This window comes from Balaenoptera musculus, chromosome 19 (assembly GCF_009873245.2).
Source record: "Balaenoptera musculus isolate JJ_BM4_2016_0621 chromosome 19, mBalMus1.pri.v3, whole genome shotgun sequence".
In the NCBI taxonomy this organism is placed as follows: domain Eukaryota; kingdom Metazoa; phylum Chordata; class Mammalia; order Artiodactyla; family Balaenopteridae; genus Balaenoptera; species Balaenoptera musculus.
Window position 1 is genome coordinate 41,081,038 of NC_045803.1, and position 21,459 is coordinate 41,102,496.

The 21,459-nt window shown below is 53.1% G+C and overlaps 2 protein-coding genes across 4 annotated transcripts; both read left to right on the forward strand.

The window, feature by feature from the left end:
• The first annotated feature begins 5,540 nt into the window (after positions 1 to 5,540).
• CA7 (carbonic anhydrase 7) lies at positions 5,541 to 14,264 on the forward strand. Of its 3 annotated transcripts, none has more exons than XM_036833937.1 (7): positions 5,541 to 5,661; positions 8,206 to 8,403; positions 11,201 to 11,319; positions 12,045 to 12,140; positions 12,242 to 12,304; positions 12,833 to 12,988; positions 13,491 to 14,264. In XM_036833937.1, the coding sequence occupies exons 1-7, from the start codon at positions 5,622 to 5,624 to the stop codon at positions 13,611 to 13,613; spliced, it is 795 nt and encodes a 264-aa protein (XP_036689832.1). In that variant the 5' UTR covers positions 5,541 to 5,621; the 3' UTR covers positions 13,614 to 14,264. The 3 variants fall into 3 exon arrangements, with proteins under 3 accessions (XP_036689832.1, XP_036689833.1, XP_036689835.1); XM_036833940.1 differs by lacking the exon at positions 5,541 to 5,661 and adding an exon at positions 6,012 to 6,172 and having other exon boundaries at positions 13,491 to 14,253; XM_036833938.1 differs by lacking the exon at positions 12,242 to 12,304 and having other exon boundaries at positions 13,491 to 14,253.
• Positions 14,265 to 20,089: 5,825 nt separating this feature from the next.
• Positions 20,090 to 20,604, forward strand: LOC118885309 (40S ribosomal protein S17-like). Its single transcript, XM_036833930.1, has one exon. It carries the CDS (start codon positions 20,134 to 20,136, stop codon positions 20,539 to 20,541), a length of 408 nt encoding a protein of 135 aa, XP_036689825.1. The 5' UTR covers positions 20,090 to 20,133; the 3' UTR covers positions 20,542 to 20,604.
• The last annotated feature ends 855 nt before the right edge of the window (positions 20,605 to 21,459 follow it).

The following is a 21,459-nucleotide window of genomic DNA, read 5'->3' on the forward strand; positions in this document are numbered from 1 at the left end:
GAAGCCACCGCAGTGAGAAGCCCGTGCACTGCAACGAAGAGTAGCCCCCGCTCGCCACAACTAGAAAAAGCCTGCGCGCAGCAACGAAGACCCAACACAGCCAAAAATAAATAAATAAATTTATATATAAAAAAAAAAAGACAGTGTCATATTTAAAAAAAAAAAAAAAAGATACTTCAGTGTATTATTTTCCTAAAGCGGCTGTAACAAAGTACCACAGACTGGTACAAACTATAGAAATTCATTGTCTCACAGTTCTGAAAGGTGGAAGTCCAAAATTAAAGTGTGTGCAGTATGCTCCCTCTGAAGCTTAAAGGGAAGAATCTGTCCTGGCCTTCCTAGCTTCTGGTGGTTTGCTAGTAATCCTTGGCTTACAGCTGTATGTAGCACTTCAGTCTCTGCCTGCATCATCATAGATATTCTCCCCTCATGTCTCTGTATTTCTTCTCTTCTTATAAGTCACATTGGATCAGGGCCCGCCCTAATGACCTCATCTTAACTTGATTATATCTACAAAAACCATATTTCCAAATAAGATTACATTCGAAGGTCCTGGGGGTTAGGACTTCAACAACTTTTGGGGGATCTAATTCAACCCATAACAGCATGTAAAGGTGCCTGTGATGGAGCCGTGGCGGTTGACCAGACACAAACCCTGCCATCTGGGAACTCAGGGCACCTCACAAGTTCTTCCTATTATAGAAGACAGGGAATCAAAGGTATCAGACCAGGAAACAAAGGCTGCATTCATTTAGACCATTGGTTTTCTAAGTGAGGTCCTGGACCAGAAGCATCAACATCACCTGGGAACTTGTAAGAAGTGCAAATTCTCAGGCCCCATTCCAGACCTGCTGAATCAGAAACTCTCGAGTGAGGCCTGGGAAACTTTTAAGAAGCCCTCCTGGTGATTCTGATGCATGCTCAAGTTTGAGAACCACCAACCTAGGCCAATCTCCCACTGAACAGGTGGGAAAACTGAGCCCCCAAATCCCTATACTACCCCTGTTTACTGAGTACTCATATGTCAGGCAGGCCCTTGATATGCATCATCATTTTGTGCTCATTGTACTCACCCAATGCAATAGATACTACTGCTTACCCCATTTTATACCCAAGAGAGCAGAGACTTGGAGAGGTGAATAAAATTCCAAATTCTCACAGCTATTAAAAGGTGGCACAGGGATTAGAAACAAACACAGCTACAGATCTAGCCAGACCCAGCTTAGGTCTATTATTTTACCCATCCTGGTTGGTCTCAGCTGGAGGAGACAGGCTACTTGGGCTTCCAGGAAGTTTGGGGCTACCTCTGCCCTGGAAGAGGTTATAATCTGTGGGAAACCAGCCAGGAAGAATGAATCACAACCTAGAACACACTCCCAGGCCTTAGCCACTAGCCCTCCTTACCTGACCTTACCTATCCCAGCCCTTCTTATCCTAGTGCTCATTGGCCAATCTCTTGCCTCTTGCCCCCACCCCTCGCCTGAGAAAACTGTGGGTCTGTAATGTTCACAATTGTATCACCCATGCCTGGCTCAGCCCTTCGCATCTAATAAGTCTTCAATAAATGCTTTGACCGAAAGAATAAATTTCTAAAACTATTTCCGCCATACCTTCTACATTTTAAAATGCCTTACCCACAATGTGTACCTCATCTTATTTGGTTATACCACTTTCCCAGGGAAATCATCAGACACATACACAAAGACGTATAAATAAGGATGTCCACTGCAGTGCATTTACAATAGTGAAAACTGGAAATAATCCACATACTAGAGCACTGTGCAATTATTAAGTGTCAAGTCCTCCAAGACTGATGACACAGGGAAATGCTTATCATAGGGCAAGAAGTGAAAAAAAAAAAAAAAAAAAACTGGTCCCAAAGCTCCACATATGATTCCGATTGTCTTTTAAGTACTACTAATACATATTGAAAAAGCCTGGCAGTATGGTCACTACAATGTTAACAGTGGTGATTCCTGGCTGGTAACATGACCAGTGATTTTAATTTTCTTTACTATGCTTTTCTGATTCTCCCAAATTTTCTACAGTAAATAGGTGCCACTACTGTAACTGGAAAAGGAATGTTTGGTTTAAATGTGCCCAAACAAGCTAAGGAGAAGGGGAAAGAACAGAGGTCTGAGAGTACCTACTTGGTTCCAGGACTCTCACAGATATCACCTCACCTGACCATCCTATTAGCCCTCTCGATTCTCTATTCCCATCTGATAGATCGGAAAACAGGCTCAGGATTTCCCTGGTGGTGCAGTGGTTGAGAATCCACCTGCCAATGCAGGGGACATGGGTTCGATCCCTAGTCTGGGAAGATCCCACATGCCGCGGAGCAACTAAGCCCGTGCGCCACACACAACTACTGAGCCTGTGCTCTAGAGCCTGCGAGCCACAACTACTGAAGCCCGCGCACCTAGAGCACGTGCTCCACAACAAGAGAAGCCACCGCAATGCGAAGCCCGTGCACCCCAATGAAGAGTAGCCCCTGCTCTCCACAGCTAGAGAAAGCCCACGTGCAGCAATGAAGACCCAATGCAGCCAAAAATAAATTAATTAATTAATTAAAAAAACAAACACCCACAATAAGCTGTAATTTTGATCTTAGAGTCTCTAAGTCTTCGGTCTGGCCCGTTGGCCCTGTGCACAACACACAGTGAAGAGCAGGCATGATTCTGCCTGTTGGTGCAGCACTGGACAACTGTTGTCTCGACCAATGTTCACAGGGATCCCATGAGGTGGTCAGGGCTGGGATGATGCCCTAATCACCTCATTGTTATAGAGAAGAGAGACTTGTAACTTTGAGAGGGGAAGTGAGATCCGGTCAAGGAAGTGAGATCCGGTCAAGGTCGCAATGAACGAGGTGTGGCTGTGCAATCTGCTCCTGCCCTCCTTCCCCAGCCCTTCCTCATAGCTCACACATCCCTACCCTCCCTCTCCGCCAGAAACAGCAAAATCCAGGAGGCCACTGATGCCAGTGAGACCAAAGAGTAAACTCCAGAACAGTGAAATCAATTCAGCTTTAAAGACGGCACGTAATTGAGACAGGAGGTGCCTGAATGGGGGCACAGTCTTTCCCAAGTCGACCTGAGTGGGCTGCAGGGAAACTGGAGCTTCACCTGAGACAGGCAGACTCCATTGGCTCCTCTTACCTACCTGAGTTCCCAGTTTTCCAGCACCCAGAGAAAATTGCCAAAGACAGGATAGAGGAAGGAAAGAACTGGATCAACTTTTATTTGGTTGTTAAAGAGGCAATACTTTAATTCTTTCAAAAGGAGTAGGCAGTAAAGAGTGTCCCTCCCACCCCCATTCCGCACCCTCCCCCACCCTTCCGGGCTCCCAGTCTCCACCCTGGAGGCAAACACTCTCCCTAGCTTCTCTTAAGTCATTGTGAAGAGAGTCTTGCATATATACACAAATGACAATCAAATTTAAAATCCACTTCCTCCCCACTCCTGGTGATTTTAGACATGCTGAATAAGGGACTCAGCAGCCCTGGGTTTTCATTCTTGCTCAGTTGCTCACTGTACAGCCTAACTCAACTTCTCTGAGCCTTGCTTTCCTCATCTGTAAAGTGGGGTTGCTGTGTGGATGAAACTGGATTCAAAACTAAGTAATTCCAACTTTTTTAGCACTATAAATAAACATGGAAGTGTCTTCTGGGTCACAGTGAGGGGGAAGTAGGTCAATGAAGTAGACACATTTGGGCCCATCCCCAGGCCCTGAAAGTGTTGCAACTCCCCCAGGAGAAGAGTGGCTGGCTCTTCTGGGAGATGAACAGAGGCTGCAGTCCTCACTCTGAAGCTAGTCTTTGTCTTCTTGGTCTAAAGATGACATTTCTGGTTTGGAGACCTGGGACCTTGACAAGGTTGCATTCCCTGTCACATGCCAGTCTTGGGGGCCACCCTCTACATGTTTATTATGATGCCCTGCCCCCCTGCCCTAGGGTCAGATTTCTATTAAGGGCCCCTTCCAGCTCTTGGGTCAGGGAGGAGCATCTAGGCAGTGTTGGGAAGTCACTGACTGACCTTGGCCCAGCCAACCAGTTGTCCCTTGATCTCCACAACTCTACTTGGGGACCTGAGGGGTTCAGGGCCTGGGAGAGGGAAACCAAGACAGCCACACAGATATAGGGGAGCCTGGCAGACAAGATGGCAGATTCCTTCACAAGGTCAGCCAACAACAGGGCCTAAAATAGTCTCCTCTGGTAGAGGTCAGACCAGCAGACATTCCACAAATGGCCCTTCAACTCTGGTTGGGTACAAGCCCCTGGGTGGGATCAGTTGTCTGTCCTTCTATCCACTCATCTGTTTGTCTTCCCAAAACTGCCTGCTGCGGCCTAGCCAGAGACAAGCCCTATCCTTGGCATAAGGCCACATCCTCAGATGAGTCGGATTGGGCCGGCTGGAGCCAGTGGGTGGAAGACAGAGGACGTCCCAGGTGGAGGGCACAGCAAGGACCAGGCCTTGTGGGTAGGAAAATGTTGGGCCAAGGCAGATACTGAGATTGAGTGCGGGGTGGAGGCCCTGAGCTCCCAGCAGGTGTGCTAAAGGTCATGGAGAGGCAAGGAAAGGAGGGACAAACAGCAGGCTGTAGAGGAATAGGCAAAGAGACCCGGACAGAGGAGGAAGCCAGGAAGAGAAGGAGAGGGTGGAGGCAAGGCCTCAGACTTAGTTCCATGGGAAAGCCAGCTGGTGTCTGTGGGTCTGTCTGTCTTAATGCCCAGTGGTTAGAGCCCAAACTCCCCACTCCCCCTGTGAGGCTCTGGTTCTGCCTGAGGCCTCCTCCTAGCCCAGGGCTCCCAGATCCCCACAACCACAGGACCCCTTTGCCCCCAGCACCAAGGGGAAGTAGTAAAGAGCACAAGAGCCTAGGAGTGAGACAAACTAAGAGTAAATCCCTCACTCTCTGGCTAGATGACCTCGGGCAAGTCACTTCACCTCTCTGGGCCTCAGTCTCCTGTTCTGTGAAATAGGGCTAATGGAAGGACCACCCATTGTTGTAGGGAAGCTGAGAGGGTTAGATGACAGGAAGGACCCAAAGCTTGGCCCAGAACCTGCCAGCGTCTGGCAAACAGGGGAAGCTCCAGTTCTGGACACCTGAGGGTCAGTGCAATCTGCAGTTTAAAAGGGTCCCAGTCCAAGAGGACTCAGGGCCCAGAGCCCAGGTCTCCGGTGGTGGGATTTACTGCCCAGTGACAAGCCTGGGGAATAGACAGGACGTGGAGAAACAGAGGCCGCCCTCAGCATTGGCCGTTTCTCCTGCCCCAGAGCCTGTACACGTGCTGGAGGGAAGGAGGGAGAGTGCTCCGGCCAGGGCCAGGGTGGGGATGGGGCTGGGGTTTAGGTCCCCTTGACCGCCCCCCACCCACCCCCCGCATCTCGCACCTCAACTCGGGGCTCAACTGGCCTGAGGGCGGGTGGGCGAGGGCGGGGCAGGGCCGGCCCCTCTCGCCCTGCTGGGGGGGTGGGGGGCGGGTCGCCTGGGAACTGCTCCTCCTGCCTGCCGCCGCTTTAAGAGGCTGCTCCGCGGCAGCGAGCGGGGCCGGAGCCGCAGTCCGAGCGAGCAGAACTGAGCCGAGCAGGCAGGTGCACGGCTGCGGGGACTGCAACAGCATGACCGGCCACCACGGCTGGGGCTACGGCCACAACGACGGTAGGCGCAGACCCCAGCCGGCCCCCACCCGCTGGGACTCGCTCCTGACCCTCGCGCCCAGCCGGGTTTGCGGGACCCTCAAGCCCCCTATCCTCTAGGCGGACCGGGATCCCTCTCCCATCCGTCCCCCAGAACCCGGCCCACCCGCCCGGCCCGAGCCCTGGCTCCCCCCGCACCTGGCGCAAAGTCCGCGCTGCACCCCGGCCGGCCCCGCCGCCAGCGAGCCACCCCGCGGCCGAGCGCGTCCAGCCGCCTCCTCCGCGCAGTCCCTGACGGCCCCGCTCGCTCTGACCCGGGCCGGGACACTCACTTATCGTCGGAGTGCGCAGCGGGTGAAGGTAGCCCAGGGCAGCGGGGGGCGGTCCCGGCGGAGCGCTGTGCGCGGTGTCTGTGCGGGGAGCGCGCACGCGTGTGTGCCGGGACCTCCGGCGAGCTGGGCTCCCCGTGGGCAAGGGCGCGGTGTCCTGCGCAGAGTTTCCCCGTCGAAGCGCCCGAGCTTTCGAGTCGGCAGGTATGTGAAGGAAGGGAGCATCTGGGGGTCACGGACGTGTCTGGGTGTCTGCCTCGGGCAGGGTGTTTGAGCAGGTCCAGGTGTGAGGCATGGGAGCCCGTGGCCCACAGCAGCCTCCTGGTCTGACCGGGAGAATAGCTCCTCGGTCCTAACTCAGCTTCCTTAAGATGCAGAGGAAGGGAGAAGAGGCAGACGGTGAGAGCCAGAAGGCTTGAGTGTGGGACTGGGGCAAGTCAGTTCCTTTTGGGCTATTTCTTACCAAATTGGGGTCGGGGTGTGGGATAAGGGTTTCTTGCTTTTCCCGAGAGGAACAATGAGGAGCCAAGATCCAGGCTGCCAAGACGAAACCCAGGCAAGGCAGGTGGGAGTGGGGAGAAGGGGAAGTGCTGGTGGGAGGAGCACCCCCGTTCCCACTCATCTGAGGAGAGACAGGCACTCTGTGAGGGTGGGCGGGGGTCCTAGGCTACAAAGTCTGGGGGTTTGGAGGTTACAATGGGCCAGAAAGAGTTAGGGAGGTGCTGTGGTGTCTCTGGCCCCTCTGGGACCCCAAGCACACAGGAGAATATTTTGGAGGGGAGAACCCCAAATCTGGACATGCAAAAGCTAGAAAGAGACTTTCAGAAAAAGGCAACAGAGATCAGCAGAGATGTAGAGAGAGGCAGAGAAGGGGCAGGTTGACACGACCTGTAGAAGATCCTCTTCCCCCAGAGCACCTGCTCCCAACCAGCTTCAGGGTGCTTCCCCCTGACTCCAGCCTTCTTGCTGGTCCTGCCCACCAGCACTGTGTCCAGTATCCCAATAGGCCTGCCCCATAGCTGGCCACCCTGAAGCTGCTGCCCCTCGCCCAGTCCTGGGCCATCCAGTCTAGGTGCAATTAGGGAGGGAAAGACAGAGGATGGAGGTGCCGGCATGCAGCATGCTCACAGGACTTCAAAAATAACCCAGTGGGTCTGGGCCACGATTCTGAGTCATCCACTGGGGACACAGCTTTGTCAGCACCTGCTGCTGTTTTCTCAGGAAAACTTAAGAAGCCAAAAACGGGGAGAAGCACCAGCCGGCAATAGCTCTAAAAATAGGCTGCATCTCAGGATGTTCCCCGGGGAGATGCCGAGCCTCTCGGCTGCAGATGGAGTCTCTGGGAGGCAGGTGGTGGGTGCTCGTGGGTGTGCATGCAGGTGTGTGTGCGTGTGCACGAGCATGTGTTTTGCTGTAGTCTCTTAGTGCAGACCTGGGTTTGCAACAGGGGATGGCTGTGTGTGAGGGTGCATATGTGTGTATCAGAGGTAGTTGGCAGGGCTATGTGTTTGTACACATGTGTTACTGGGCCTGACGGCTCTGGGTGCAGTGAGCTCAGGTCACTGTGCATATATGTGTGCGCACGTGAAAATCTCTCCGGACCTGCACATGCCTGGGGAGGGCAGCTGGGGGCAATGCATGCACACACTGTGTATTTATACCAGTGCCCAAGTGTGTGCGCGCACATGTGCAAGCGGCCCTCAGTTCCTTCATCTGTGAAATGGGGATCATGCTCGTTTCTACTTCACGAGGCTGGTATGAGGAGCAAATTCATGTCACAGAGCCAAAGCGAGGTTGATGTGGACTTTTGTTATCATTATCACAAACACCAACTCGAACTTGGCCAAAGTGCAGGAAGAGGCCAGATACCTGGTAGGGTCAGGTCAGGGAGTTCGGGAGCCCGGGGACCCCTCTAAGCAATACTGCCTGTTGGGGAGGACCCACGACCCCAAACTGCCCCTGAGCCTGTAGCTTTTTTGTGCTCCCTTCCATGCATTACCTCTCTGGGCCTCCTATCAGCTCTGGGTGGAGAGTTTTAGTGAGGCCATTTCGCAGACAAGGAAATGGAGGCTGAGAGGGGAAGTGACAGAGCTGGGATTGGAGCTCCAGACTTCATGGCTCCAAAGCAGGGGCTAATCTCTGAAAGGATAGCACGGAGACCATCCCCTGCAGGTGCCCTCAGTCTGCAGCCCAGAGATTCAGGCTGGCCTGAGTCCTTGCCCTCTCCCCGTCTGCAGGCCCCTCACACTGGCACAAGCTGTATCCCATTGCCCAGGGAGACCGCCAGTCACCAATCAATATTGTATCCAGCCAGGCCGTGTACTCGCCCAGCCTGAAGCCACTAGAGCTTTCCTATGAGTCCTGCATGTCCCTCAGCATCGCCAACAATGGCCACTCTGTCCAAGTGGACTTCAATGACAGTGATGACCGAACTGGTAAGTGGCCCTGCCGGACCCTGGTACCCTTCCCCCTGGGATCCTAACCTGTTTTGGGCAGGCTCAGGAGGGGCAGCATGCTGTGGTAGGGAAGGAAGGCTCCACTTCTCACCAGCTGTGAAGCCTTAGGCTGAGCCTCAGTCTCCTGATGCATACGATGGGAGCATTAAGACCCTATTTTCCTCCCTAGGGTCATAGAGAGGAGAAATGAAAAACTGAAGTGATGTTTGTAGTGCTGGCATATAGCAGATGCTCAAGAAACGCTAATTCTCTTTCTTCTCTTTCAGTTAGTGCTTTAGGTCAGGTTTGTTTTCACTCCCTGCCCCATCACTGAGCTGCTGTGTGGCCTAAGGCCAAACCCTCCTCTCTGTGTGATCTGGCCAAGCCCAGCAGAGAGAACGGAGCTAAAATGTTCTGCGTGCCATACCCCTTGCTAAGGTCACAGGCAGTTCTTTTATTCTTCTCAAGAACCTACCTCTAAGATGGGCAAGTAGAGACTCAGTGAGCTGGGGAGGGCCAGAACCAGCCTGGTCCCACTCCAAAGGTCTTTTCTCCAACCCACCTACAGCCTCAAGATCCCAACCATCCTGGGCCAAAGAGAGGCCAGTGGGAACTTGTAACAGCTCCTTCCAAGGTCTCTTTGCCCTGGGATTAGAGTTCGGGTTCCTTCATGATAAATTCTTGGACAGAAGCCTCGGGAGTGCTCCTTAGTAAAGGGATTTTTGTCCTTATGACCAGGCCTGTGAGGGATGAAGTGGGGTAAGGAGGGAACCTGCTAAAGTTTCTTATGTAAGGAAGTGACTGGTACTTTGCCCCTCTGTCGCCTCCCCCAACCCCCCATACGCACAATGAAAGCACTCAGGGAAACTTAAGTTTCAAATAGAAAATCAAAGGGCAGAGAAGAGGAGGAAAGCCAGATAGGAATCATCTTAGTTGCTTAACTCTGAGTTCCCTGGTAGGCTAGGGAAAAAGGGAAAGAGGATCAGTTATAGTTCTTGTTGCAGAAGGTAGGAAATCCAACAGATCCTCAGAAGAGAGACACAGCATTCTTGGTACTGAATTCTAAGAAAAGCCTCCCACCCAGAACTTTGGGGAGGGACATGGAGCTCCTGATGACCTTAGATCACAGTTTATGAAGGAGCAGTTTTCAAATGGTTGGATCTTCTAAACAGCCTTCAGAGGGCACTGAGGGCTCAATTCAGACATCAGTAGCTCAGTGAAGGCCACTCTTGGCAGGGAAAGGCCCAAGGGAACATTCCTCTGGACCACTGATCCAGGGGCTCACTTTCCGGCCTGGTTTGGGTTCCCTCCCCTATCAGAATGCCCAGGCCTGAGGGGTAGGGGACCAGTGGGAAGAAAGTAGGCTTGGGAGTGAGACAGTTGGGTCTCTGCCACTCCCCAGCTGTGTGACCTTGGGCAGGATACCTACCTTTCTGAGCCTCAGTCCCACGTCTGGCCAAGGGGGTAACAATGTGTCCCCCTCTAGGTCACTGTGGGGATTAATGTCTGCAGACTGCTGAACACATAGGAAGTACACAGTGAATGGCAGTGTGTTCTATGGTCAGGATGGAGAGAGGAGGCTAAGGGAGCCAAGCTCAAGGGTTAGGGAGGCAGTTCACTCCCTAAGAGACTGCACTGTGGAGTCCCAGGTGGGTCATGCTCAGAAGAGTGGGCCCTCCCAGCCCATATCAGGGAGCTCAGCCTGCAGGCCTGGCTATTCCTGCCTCCCCAGGATGGAGCAGCCTGACTGGGCCCTGGCCCACAGCCATCACCCCCAGGCTCAGTCAACCACCCAGCATTGCCACGGACAGGCCCTGCTCCTCAGATGAGGCAGGACAGCAAGAAGGGGCCTCTGGGCTGTCCCATGGTCCTCCTCCTTGAAGGGCCCACATGGGGCAAGGCCCTGCCCTGGTCACCGGTCCTGGAGGGGCCTAGTGGAACTCTGAGCCCAGGGCCGTCACCTGATCCAGGAGCTCACATTCTGGCCTGGCTGGGGCTCCCTCCACTGCCAGATCTCTTTCAGCTGGAAATTCAATCAGTCCCAGGAGGCCTTGTGAGTGGCCCCAGCTCTCCAGGTATCAGAGTGGGAAATTCACAAAACCAGCATAAGTGGGGCCTGCCAAAGAGGGCGTGAAGGAGGGACATTGGAGGTACCTGGGACTGACCATCAGAGTGGGGACCCTTAGGAGCTGGCCTCAGACATCAGGTCCTGGGGAGCCTCCAGGTTCTGGGGAGGCAGCATGGCCTGGTGATTAGGGCTTTGGGCTCTGGACTTATATGAAGTAGATGCAGGCTTATATCCTAGCTCAGTGCCTTGCTGTGTGACCTTGGGCAAATGCCTTGCCCTCTCTGTTCCTCCTTTATAAAATAGAAATAATAATAGGTTTTGATTTTCATGAGCTACTATGAGGACTAAAGAAAAGAATCTTTCTGACCCAGCTCTGGGTCAGGGCTCCTCCAGACATGGGAGGTCTATTGTTAGTGATAATCGGGGCGTGAGAGGCAAGTCCCAGCTTCCACTCGAAACTGGGCAAGAGTGGGGAGGATCCAGATGGAGAAATATACCCACTCTGTACCAGACTCCTCTGTCACATACAGGGCTCCAGGGTTTCTGCCCTGGCCCAGCTAAGGGCATAGGGAACTGGGCGGGGACTGATCCAAGTCCACTTAGCACAAGGAATGTTGCAAATGAAAAGTTTATCCCTCTCCTGAGCACTGCCCTGATACTGGCACTGCTGCCTGCAGGCGGTGTGGGCTCTTTCACAGCAATTGCTACACACACCCCTTCTCCCCGCAGTGGTGACTGGGGGCCCCCTGGATGGGCCCTACCGGCTCAAGCAGCTCCATTTCCACTGGGGCAAGAAGCACAGTGAGGGCTCAGAGCACACGGTGGATGGCAAGTCATTCCCCAGCGAAGTAAGACCCTCCTCTACCTGAATCCCTTTACCACTTGGGGAAGGAGTTGGGGACTGGGGAGTCAGGGTCTTGACAGGTGCCTGGTGTGAGGCACTGGAGAGAGTGAGGTCACTCAGGGACCTTTGGGAGAGACGCCCTTCACCTGAAGTTCAGGTCTTCCACCTGAACTCTGCCTACTGTTGTCCCGATCTGTGTGTCCAGAAGGAATTTTATGATGGCCAAATCCAGTCCCACCACAGCCTTACTAACAACCCTTCAAGGGTTAAGCCTGGCATTCAAGGCCCTGCATGAACTGGCCTTGCCTGGCCTCATCTCCCTTGACCTCTTCCCATACTGACCTGCATGTGATGAATCCCCTGCCCACAGTTGGCTCTGTCATATCTCCAGGCTGCTGTTCTCTCTGCCTGGAATACCTTGCCCCAAGAGTTCCATCCTGTAACCCCCTTCTTATTCTTTGGACTCAGCTGCAGGCTTCACTTCTTCAGGGAGGTGTCACACTGGATAGTCATTATCTGTTTCACAGTTCACGGAGGGCAGGGCCTGATCTCTTTGGTCCCTTGGGGCTCAGGAAAGGGTCAGGCCCAGAACAGGGTAAATGCTATCTGTGGCCCGCCCCTCCTGCAGAGGGGCCAGGAGTCCGGTGGGAGTGAGGGAAGCCTGGCTCCGAGCTCCCATGGCCCCTGGGAGGCACTAAGCACTGGCCTGGCCTGTCGTTGCCCCTGTAGCTGCACCTGGTTCATTGGAATGCCAAGAAGTACAGCACCTTTGGGGAGGCGGCCTCAGCACCCGATGGCCTGGCTGTGGTTGGTGTCTTCCTGGAGGTGAGGGGGTTACCTGGGCCCAGAAGGCCGTGGGAGGCCTGGTACCACCCCTAGTTCCAGAACACAGTGAGATCTGGGCTCACACTACTTCTCCCTGACAGACGGGGGACGAGCACCCCAGCATGAACCGTCTGACAGATGCACTCTACATGGTTCGGTTTAAGGTGAGACCAGGGGTCCGTGCTCTTGATCCACAGCAGCCTGGTGGGGAGGAAGGAAGAGGCCAGATCATGGAGTGGGCCCATCCACTCCTCCATCCTGGCAGCAAATCCTGGCAGAGGTGAAGGGTGCAGGTCAGCACCTGTGGTGCCCTGCAACTGACTCCTCGCCATCAGGGTCCATGGCCCCACTGAATGCCCAGTGTGAAGTCTGGTTGGGCATAGGATTGATAAGATGCCTGTCACATTAATGGTACTCTGACCAGCAGCGCCATTAAGTTCTGTTGAAGGCAAGGGAGAGAACATGGTGCCCAAAAGAGCTTTAGGAACCACAGCTTTTACATACAAGGGAATGGGTGGAGAGGGCCGGCCAGGCTGGAAAATAGCCTCTGGGATCACAGACATTTGGCCACAATCTGCATCAGTGGGCCAAGGAGAAGCCTAAATCCTATTGACAGAAATGGGTGGGGAGGGTGTTGGTCTCATCCTGTTGGGAGGTCTTTGCTGACTCCTGGGTCCCTCACCCTGCCCCAGGGCACCAAGGCCCAGTTCAGCTGCTTCAACCCCAAGTACCTCCTGCCTGCCAGCCAGCACTACTGGACCTACCCCGGCTCCCTGACAACACCCCCACTGAGCGAGAGCGTCACCTGGATTGTGCTCCGGGAGCCCATCAGCATCTCTGAGAGGCAGGTGAGTCCTCCCAGAGTACCAGATGGAAGGATGCGGCACTCAGGCACACCCGGGCAGTGTGACTCTCCCAACCAGCAGCCCACAGCCGGTGGTCCCACCATCAAGGCTCCCGTCTTTCGCTAATAAATGTTTACATTCTTGGGTGGGAGTCAGCTTGGTTGTTAGTTATTAGGACCTGGACACAGACTAGAAGGGGAGCCCCCTGGATCCTGGGACCACCCCTAGCGTGCTAGAATCTGAATGCTGCATTTGCTGATGATTCTTAGCTAGACAGGAACTGGAACTAGGTGGAGCAGGGTCCAGGTTCAGAGGATCTTTAGTGAGTAAGTAACTGAGGTTGGGCTCCCAAAGAGGAAATGAGTGGGGAGAAGTAGGGACAAGCCCTAGGGGCAAGAGGAGAGAGGGGCAGAACTGGCTGGGCAGGGTATGCCAGATGTCGTGTCTGGGATCAGAGAGGACCACAACGCCCCCATTCTGCCCTGAGTATCTCTTCTGCCTTAAGATGGAGAAATTCCGGAGCCTGCTTTTCACCGCAGAGGATGATGAGAGGATCCACATGGTGAACAACTTCCGGCCGCCACAGCCACTGAAGGGCCGTGTGGTCAAGGCCTCCTTCAGGGCCTGAGCTACCTACCTGCCCAGCCGGCCACTGAAGCACCATCTTCCCAAGGGCTTCCATGTCAGCAGACACCAAACCATCCAAGGCTCCCTGCCTAGGGCTGCTGTGGACCCCACTTCAGCTGGCTTGCTCCTTGGCCACCTGGAGGCTTCTCGATGGGACCCTCAAGTCGGGGGACACCTTTCAGCTGCCCTGGGGACAGGAAGGACAGAAGCTGAGCACGGTCCGAGCCTAACGCTGCCTCTGCTCTCCAAGACCCAAAGGCCCCTGGGAACCTCCTCTTGTCTTCCCCACTGGCAATGGCAGCAGCCCCACCCTGAGCTCACACTGTGATGGATGAGACCAAACTCTCCAGGGCAGGCAGCTGGTGTTGCCAGAAAGACTCAAGCAATAATTAGAAGTGGGCAGAGCTGCCCTCTCGGTGTTACCTCTTCTGCAGGCCTCCGCCATGCACGCACCTCACTGCCAGGCCATTAAAGTCAGGACCCAGCCTGCTGGAGGTGACATGGCCTTCTCCCTCCAGCCACCTGCTGCCATAGGCAGGCACTGGCTACAGCTTATGTAGTATCTCCCTTCATCCCCACCCAGCCACCAAAGCCACCTACATGACAATCCATCCATGCACTGATTAATAAATTCATTCATTCATGCAACAAATACCCGTTGAGTGCCTGTGTTCTGTCAAGTGCTGTTCCAGGCATCGGGGAGGCCATGGTGATAAGTCAAGCACAGGATGTTGAGAGGGCCATGGGCACCGAACAGGTGAGGGTGATACAGAGGGCAGGGCAGGGGCCATGGAGGCAGAGAAAAGGGGGAACCTACTTCCCCCACCCTGAGCTCACACTGTGATGTCTTCATCTGGTGAAGAAATTAAATTCCAACCAGTATTCCAAGGCAGAGAGAAGGGAGCAGCATGTTTGAGCTCAGGGAAGAGCAGGTGTGCCAGCTCCCAGGTGAGAACCCAGGGTGTTTGTGGAACAGAGAAGAACGAGTGGGGCTGGAGCCCTGGGGGAGGGCCTGGGACTCTCTCCCAAGGCTAATGGGAGTCAGGAAGGATCTGGAGTAGAGGAGGGGCAGGGGCAGATGTGCAAAGGCTGGGAGATCCCTGTGGAGTGTGAGCGGGCAGGCAGGACTGGCAGCAGGAGAAGGTCGTGGCCAGCGGCCAGGAGAAAGAATACAGGGTGGTGGAGGCCGGGAGCAGGGGGCTGGATGAGAGCGATTTAGGAGGTGGAGCCCAAAGGTAGCATTTGGCTATCTGTGAGGGTGGAGGGGAGTGCAGGGTGTGTCCCTGGGTGGAGAGAGAGGACAGGAAAGCCTGGGCAGCAGCAGACCAGGATGGACACACAGCGTTTGTGGGGCCCTGAGAGGAGTGCTAGGAAGCGCTGGGGTGTTGGGGTCTGAGCCGAGGAGAGAGGTGGAGGGTAGAGGGGGCTGCTTTGGAGCATCTTCACTCAAGGTGGTGGGTGAGGCCGAGGGGAGGGAGGGGGAGGGTGCTCAGCGAGAGAAGGGACCCAGGATCTAGCACAGAACCAGCGCACAACCCTGAGGAGGGGCTGCTGAGAGGGAAAGCCACAGAGTGGGGTCCGAGATACCTAGGTGAGAGAGTTTGGAAAGGGGCATTGGGGGCTGCTGAGGAGTCTGAGGCAGGGCTGGGGCTGGGGTGAGGCAAGTGATCTCTCAGGGTGCAAAATTTAAGGAGGCACACACCCTCAGGCCCCGAGCCTGCACTTGTATGACGCTGAGAGTGCGTGTCTCCTTAAATGTGCACTGTAAGTGCCTCGCTGGACTCACCCTAGTCCCAGCCCAAGTCCAGAAGGTTTAGAGACCCAGCCATCACTGTGCCCCACGAGCCAGGACAGGGGCAGATGGTGGACAGTGAGGGGGCTGAGGAGTGAGGGGAAGTGAAACCGGGACAGCAAATGTATACGTGTGGTTGTGAAGGGGAAGAAAGTGATAGCTGAGGGGGCACAGGGTCGAGGCTTTTGGAAAGATGGGGCCGATGGCGTGTCTGAACATCCTTGGGAAGGAGGCCAAGCTGCAGGTCCCAGCGGGGCTGGGGGCACATCGGTCTACTCACTTTGGCCACAGCTCCTGTCATAGTCACTATACCAGAAGGGCACTCCAGGGTCATGGGATACTTCTGGGTTTTGGGTGAGGCCATGAGGAGAGGGTAGAATTAGGCCTTAGACTTCTAGCTTCGAGACCAGGGAGGCAGGTAAGGGAGAGGCTTGCTCTGTTGACTCCCCCCTTCCATTCTCATGCTCAGGGCAAACCTGTCCCCAGAGTGCATTGGGGCACAGGAGGGGCAGGGCCCCTCATCAAGTGCTGCTCCAGCACAGGGCCAGACAGTTTCAGCCCGGCTGGCACCCCTGGCCCAATCTGGGGGCCATTTTCTCTCTCCATGTTTCAGGAGATGGTGAAAAGGATAGCGTCTGGAGGACAGTGTTTGCTCAGCCTGGGGGCAGGTGGCCGCAGGGAAGCAACGCTAGTAATGCTGCCCCTGACGGCAGGTAAAGGGCCTGGGGCAGATGTCTGACTCTCTCCCTATGATCTAAGAACTGTCATCACCCCCATGTTACAGATGAGGAAGATGAGGCTGGGGGAGGTTAAATAGGCAAATGGCCAAGCAAAATTTGAAGCTGGATCTGTCTGCTAACTCTCCTGCTCTACGCCAGAGCACTGAGCATAGTGGTGACCAAATAGGCCTAATACTACTGGCCCTGCCAGGGATCTTAGCACCCCACCGCCACCTCCCAGGGATGGTGGCACCACAGTCCTGGAGCTGCAGAGGACTTGAGAAATGGGAGCTGATTTTAAAATAATTATCCCAAGGCTGCCAAGATTCCTCATTCCTTACATCCTTCCACTTAATTCATTTATTGTTTTGTTTTTAATTTTATTTATTTATTTATTTATTATCTTTGGCTGCCTTGGGTCTTCGTTGCTACGCACGGGCTTTCTCTAGTTGCAGCGAGTGGGGGCCACTCTTCACTGCAGTGTGTGGGCCTCTCGTTGCGGTGGCTTCTCCTGTTGTGGAGCACGGGCCCCAGGTTCGTGGGCTTCATTGGTTGTGGCACACGGGCTCAGTAGTTGTGGCTCATGGGCTTAGTTGCTCCGCGGCATGTGGGATCTTCCCGGACCAGGGCTCGAACCCGTGTCCCCTGCATTGGCAGGCGGATTCTTAACCACTGCGCCACCAGGGAAGCCCCATTTTTTAAATTTTAAAACTATTTTAAAACCACAGTGGCCTCCTTCTCTTATAAGTACAGTGCAAGGTTTGACCCTATTACATCCAATAGGGATGGCCAACCTCAAGGGACCCAGGACTGGGTCCTGAATCCTCATCCATGGCAAGATTGCTTCCTGGAGCCAATGCTGGGCACATTTGGGGTACCCAAGACAAGGTGGGCTCTGCTCGCTCCCAAGATCCCAGAGAGGCCCTCCCAGGGCAGCCAGGTGACCCTCTAAGAGATCTGGACTGGAGGGCCCAGGGGAAGGGGTGGTGGAGGAAATTAATAGATGTGGGAGATCAAGAGGTACAAAGTTCCAGTTGCAAAATAAATGAATCACAGGTACGAGATGTACAATGTGAAGAACATAGTCAAGAATTATGTAATATCTTTGTATGGTGACAGACTGTAACTAGACTTAGAGCAGGGATCATTTTGAAATGTATAGAGATATCGAATCACTATGTTGTGTGCCAGAAACTAACATAGTGATGTAGGTCAATCATACTTCAAAAACAAACAAACAAGCTCATAGAAAAAGAAATCAAATTTGTAGTTACCAGAGGCGGGGGTGTGTGGGTAGGGGGGATTGGATGAAGGCAGTCAAAAGGCACAAACCAGTTATAAGATAAATTAGTACTAGGGATGTAATGTACAACATGATAAATATAATGAACACTGCTGTAAGTTATACATGAAAGTTGTTAAGGGGTAAATCCTAAGAGTTCTCGTCACAAGGAAAATTTTTCTATTTCTTTAATTTCTTATCCATACAGGATGATGGCTGTTCACTAGACTTATTGTGACAATCATTTCATGATGTATGTTAAGTCAAATCATTATGCTGTACCTCTTAAATTTATACAGTGCTGTATGTCAATTATAGCTCAATAAAACTGGAAGAAAAAAACAAAAATAAAATTTAAAAATAATAAAAATTTTATATAAAAGAAAAAAGTATATTTCATTTGAAGAATATATTTTAGTTGACTCAATTATATCCAAAATATCTTACCATTTTAACATATCATCAATATGAAAAATTAATGAGATATTTTACATTATTTTGGGGGCTAAATTTTTGAAATCCAGTGAGTATTTCACGCTCACTGCACATCTCAACTCAAATTAGCCACATTTCAAGTGCCCAAGAACACATGTGGCCAGTGGCTACCGTATTGGACAGCATAGCCCAAAACGGATGTCACTCTTTGCAAGGCCATCTGCTAGCGAGGGGTCCAAGCAGGCCCTCTGGCCAGGCCCAGAACCAGACAACGCGATGGCAGGAATGAGTCAGATCTGCTTCAAGCCTCTGTCTTCGACAAGGGCAGTCTCAGAACATTTGATACCAACTTGGCTCCCTCTGTCAGGGCCTCCCTCCTCCAGGAAACCTCCCTACTCCCCACCTTCCTCCAGCCTGGCTGGCCCTGTCCCAGGCCACCCTGAAGGACCTTTGCTGTTCCACTGGGAAAAAGGCCAAGACCCTCAGGAAGGAACTGATCGCAAGAGACTGTCAAGAGTTGGGGGAGGTGGTAGTGTCCCTGAGAAGGATCCTGGCTTGGTTGAGGAGAATTGACTAATCTGGGAGGTCTTTCTGGAAGAGGGGCCCAGAGCAAAGTCGTTGGCAACCCAGCGGAGGCACAAAAGCCTCAGCAGCAGTGAACATTTACCAGACAGAGAGGAGGGAGGCCTGGCTCTTGCTCAGCATGTATCGACAAAGAGGAGATGTGTGGCTGGGGACACAGGGGTCCCCAGGCTCTGGAGGCCTCAAATGCCAGGCAGGAGTTTGCCTGTACATCCAGGGACCATGAGGAGCCACTGGAGGACTAGAGCAGGGGCTAAAAGCCTCCCAGATTGGAGGAAGAAAACTCTCCCTGAGGCTCAGAAAGTGCTGGGCATCTTGGCCTGAATTCACCTTCTAACTTGGGGCTCAAGTGCAAATTTTGGCAGGTGCAGTTCATAAGCTCCTCCTGCTGCCCCTCCCTGGCCCCGCTGAATGGACTCATGCCCGTGCCCTGGCAGTTCCTGGTTTGGCAGTCTGTGAGTCTAATCTAAATCCCTCCAGCTGCAACCCAAATGCTGTCTTCAGGGGCATGTGAGGGTGAGCTGGTGGCTCTTTATTCCCACTGAGCTGCCCTCCTGGGACAGGAATTGCAGGGAAGGCATGGGGACACAGGCGCCCCAGGCCTGTAGGCCCAGAGCAAAGTCTGGTGGCGCAGTGGTTAAGAATCCACCTGCCAATGCAGGGGACACAGGTTCGTTCCCTGGGCCAGGAAGATCCCACATGCCACGGAGCAACTAAGCCCGTGCGCCACAACTCCTGAGCCTGTGCTCTAGAGCCTGCGAGCCACCACTACTGAGCCCATGTGCCACAACTACTGAAGCCCACGCACCTGAGCCCGTGCTCCGCAACAAGAGAAGCCACCGCAATGATAAGCCTGCACACCACAACGAAGAGTAGCCCCCGCTTGCTGCAACTAGAGAAAGCCGCATGCAGCAATGAAGACCCAACGCAGCCAAAAATAAAAATAAATAAATTTAAAAAAACAAAATAAACAAAAAAAAAAACTGCAGGGACAGATGACCAGAACAGCCTCCCATGACCCCCAGGACCTTGCCCATCAATGTGACGGGAGAATACCTGGGATGAATTTCCTCCCAGCCCAATGTAATGGGGGCTCAGAGCTAGATTCAACTGATTTACAGAAAATGAAGGCATTTAATATGTTTACCCAAGTCCATGAACTATGACCCCTGCAACACGAGGTCTGTACTTTAGGAGAACTCAGTGTTTGGAAATGGTCTCTCCTAGGAGAGAAGAGCTCAAATGGCATAATTTCAGGCAGGGGCAGGTGAACTGAAAAGATATTTTGGGGGCAGCCAAGCCTTCAAAGCCTTGGCCCCAGCACTAAATCCAGAAGCCTGTGGTTTCTGGGGGCAGCAGAGGGGACTGGGGGGGCCCTTACCCCTTGCAGCTCAGATCAGCCAGGTACAGAGTTGCTCACATGCGTCCTTTGACCCTGGGCTGGGGGTGGAACGCTAAGCACCAAACTGGTTGCTTTAGCTGGCGCCAGTGGCAGTTCCGGCAACTCTGGGAGCCCGGGTCAGGACACAGCAGCCAGCTCTACAGTCTTTGCGGCACCTGCTTTGATCCCAGTGCTGCCTGAGGTCAGAGGTCATGCTGAGGAAAGAAAGTCAGGTGTCAGGCAGCTGGCAAGAGCTACCAACCCCAGCCAACTTCACTAAGCCTTGCTGTAAGTTAAGACGCTTAGCTCTTTTACCAAGGACCCGCTGACATGGGCCGCGTTCGCACCAAAACCGTGAAGAAGGCAGCCCGGGTCATCACTGAGAAGTACTACACGCGCCTGGGCAACGACTTCCACACCAACAAGCGCATGTGCGAGGAGATCGCCATCATTCCCAGCAAGAAGCTCCGCAACAAGATCGCAGGCTATGTCACACATCTGATGAAGCGGATTCAGAGAGGCCCAGTGAGAGGTATCTCCATCAAGCTGCAGGAGGAGGAGAGAGAGAGGAGAGATAATTACGTGCCTGAGGTCTCAGCCCTGGATCAGGAAATCATTGAAGTAGATCCTGACACTAAGGAAATGCTGAAGCTCTTGGACTTTGGCAGTCTGTCCAAGCTGCAGGTCACTCAGCCTACAGTTGGGATGAATTTCAAAACACCACGTGGAGCCGTTTGAATCTTTCTGCTGTGCTGTAATATTTTCAATAAACCTCGGACAAAAAAAAAAAAAAAAAAAAAAGACGCTTAGAGATGGGCCCTCAGTGCCCACACAAGACCTTGCCACCATGTCAGGAAATGCCAGGCTTTACTTCCTTCTTTTCCTGTCCCTCTTCACACTGACACCCAGGAGAACTGGGGTTGTGGCCGTGGGAACAGAAAAAGGAAGAGCCAACGTTTAGGGTTCCACTATCAGACCCGGAGCCCCTAAATCCCAATGTTTTACTATAGCATATTTTAAGATTTATGGAAAAGTTGAAAAAATACAATGAATACCCATAGACTGGCCACCCAGGCTCCCCATTTTATCACTTTTGCTCTCTTCCATTCTCTTTCTTCATATATACATTTTTTTTAACTCTTTGAGAATAAGTTGCAGCCATGATACCCTTTCACCTCTAAATACTTCAGTGGTTTTTCCTAAAAACAAAGACATTCTCTTACATAACCACAGTACAAGAATCAAAATCAGGGGCTTCCCTGGTGGCGCAGTGGTTGAGAGTCTGCCTGCCAATGCAGGGGACACGGGTTCGAGCCCTGGTCTGGGAGGATCCCGCATGCCACGGAGCAGCTGGGCTCGTGAGCCGCAATTGCTGAGCCTGCGCGTCTGGAGCCTGTGCTCCGCAGCGGGAGGGGCCGCGATAGTGAGAGGCCTGCGCACCGCGATGAAGAGTGGCCCCCGCTTGCCGCAGCTGGAGAAAGCCCTCGCACAGAAGTGAAGACCTAACACAGCCATAAACAAATAAATTAATTTAAAAAAATAGAAAAAAAAAAAAAAAAAAAAGAATCAAAATCAGGAAATTAACGTTGTTACATTGCTATTATCTAATCAATGTACCTTATTCAGATTTTGCTTACTGTCCCCATAGTGTCTCTG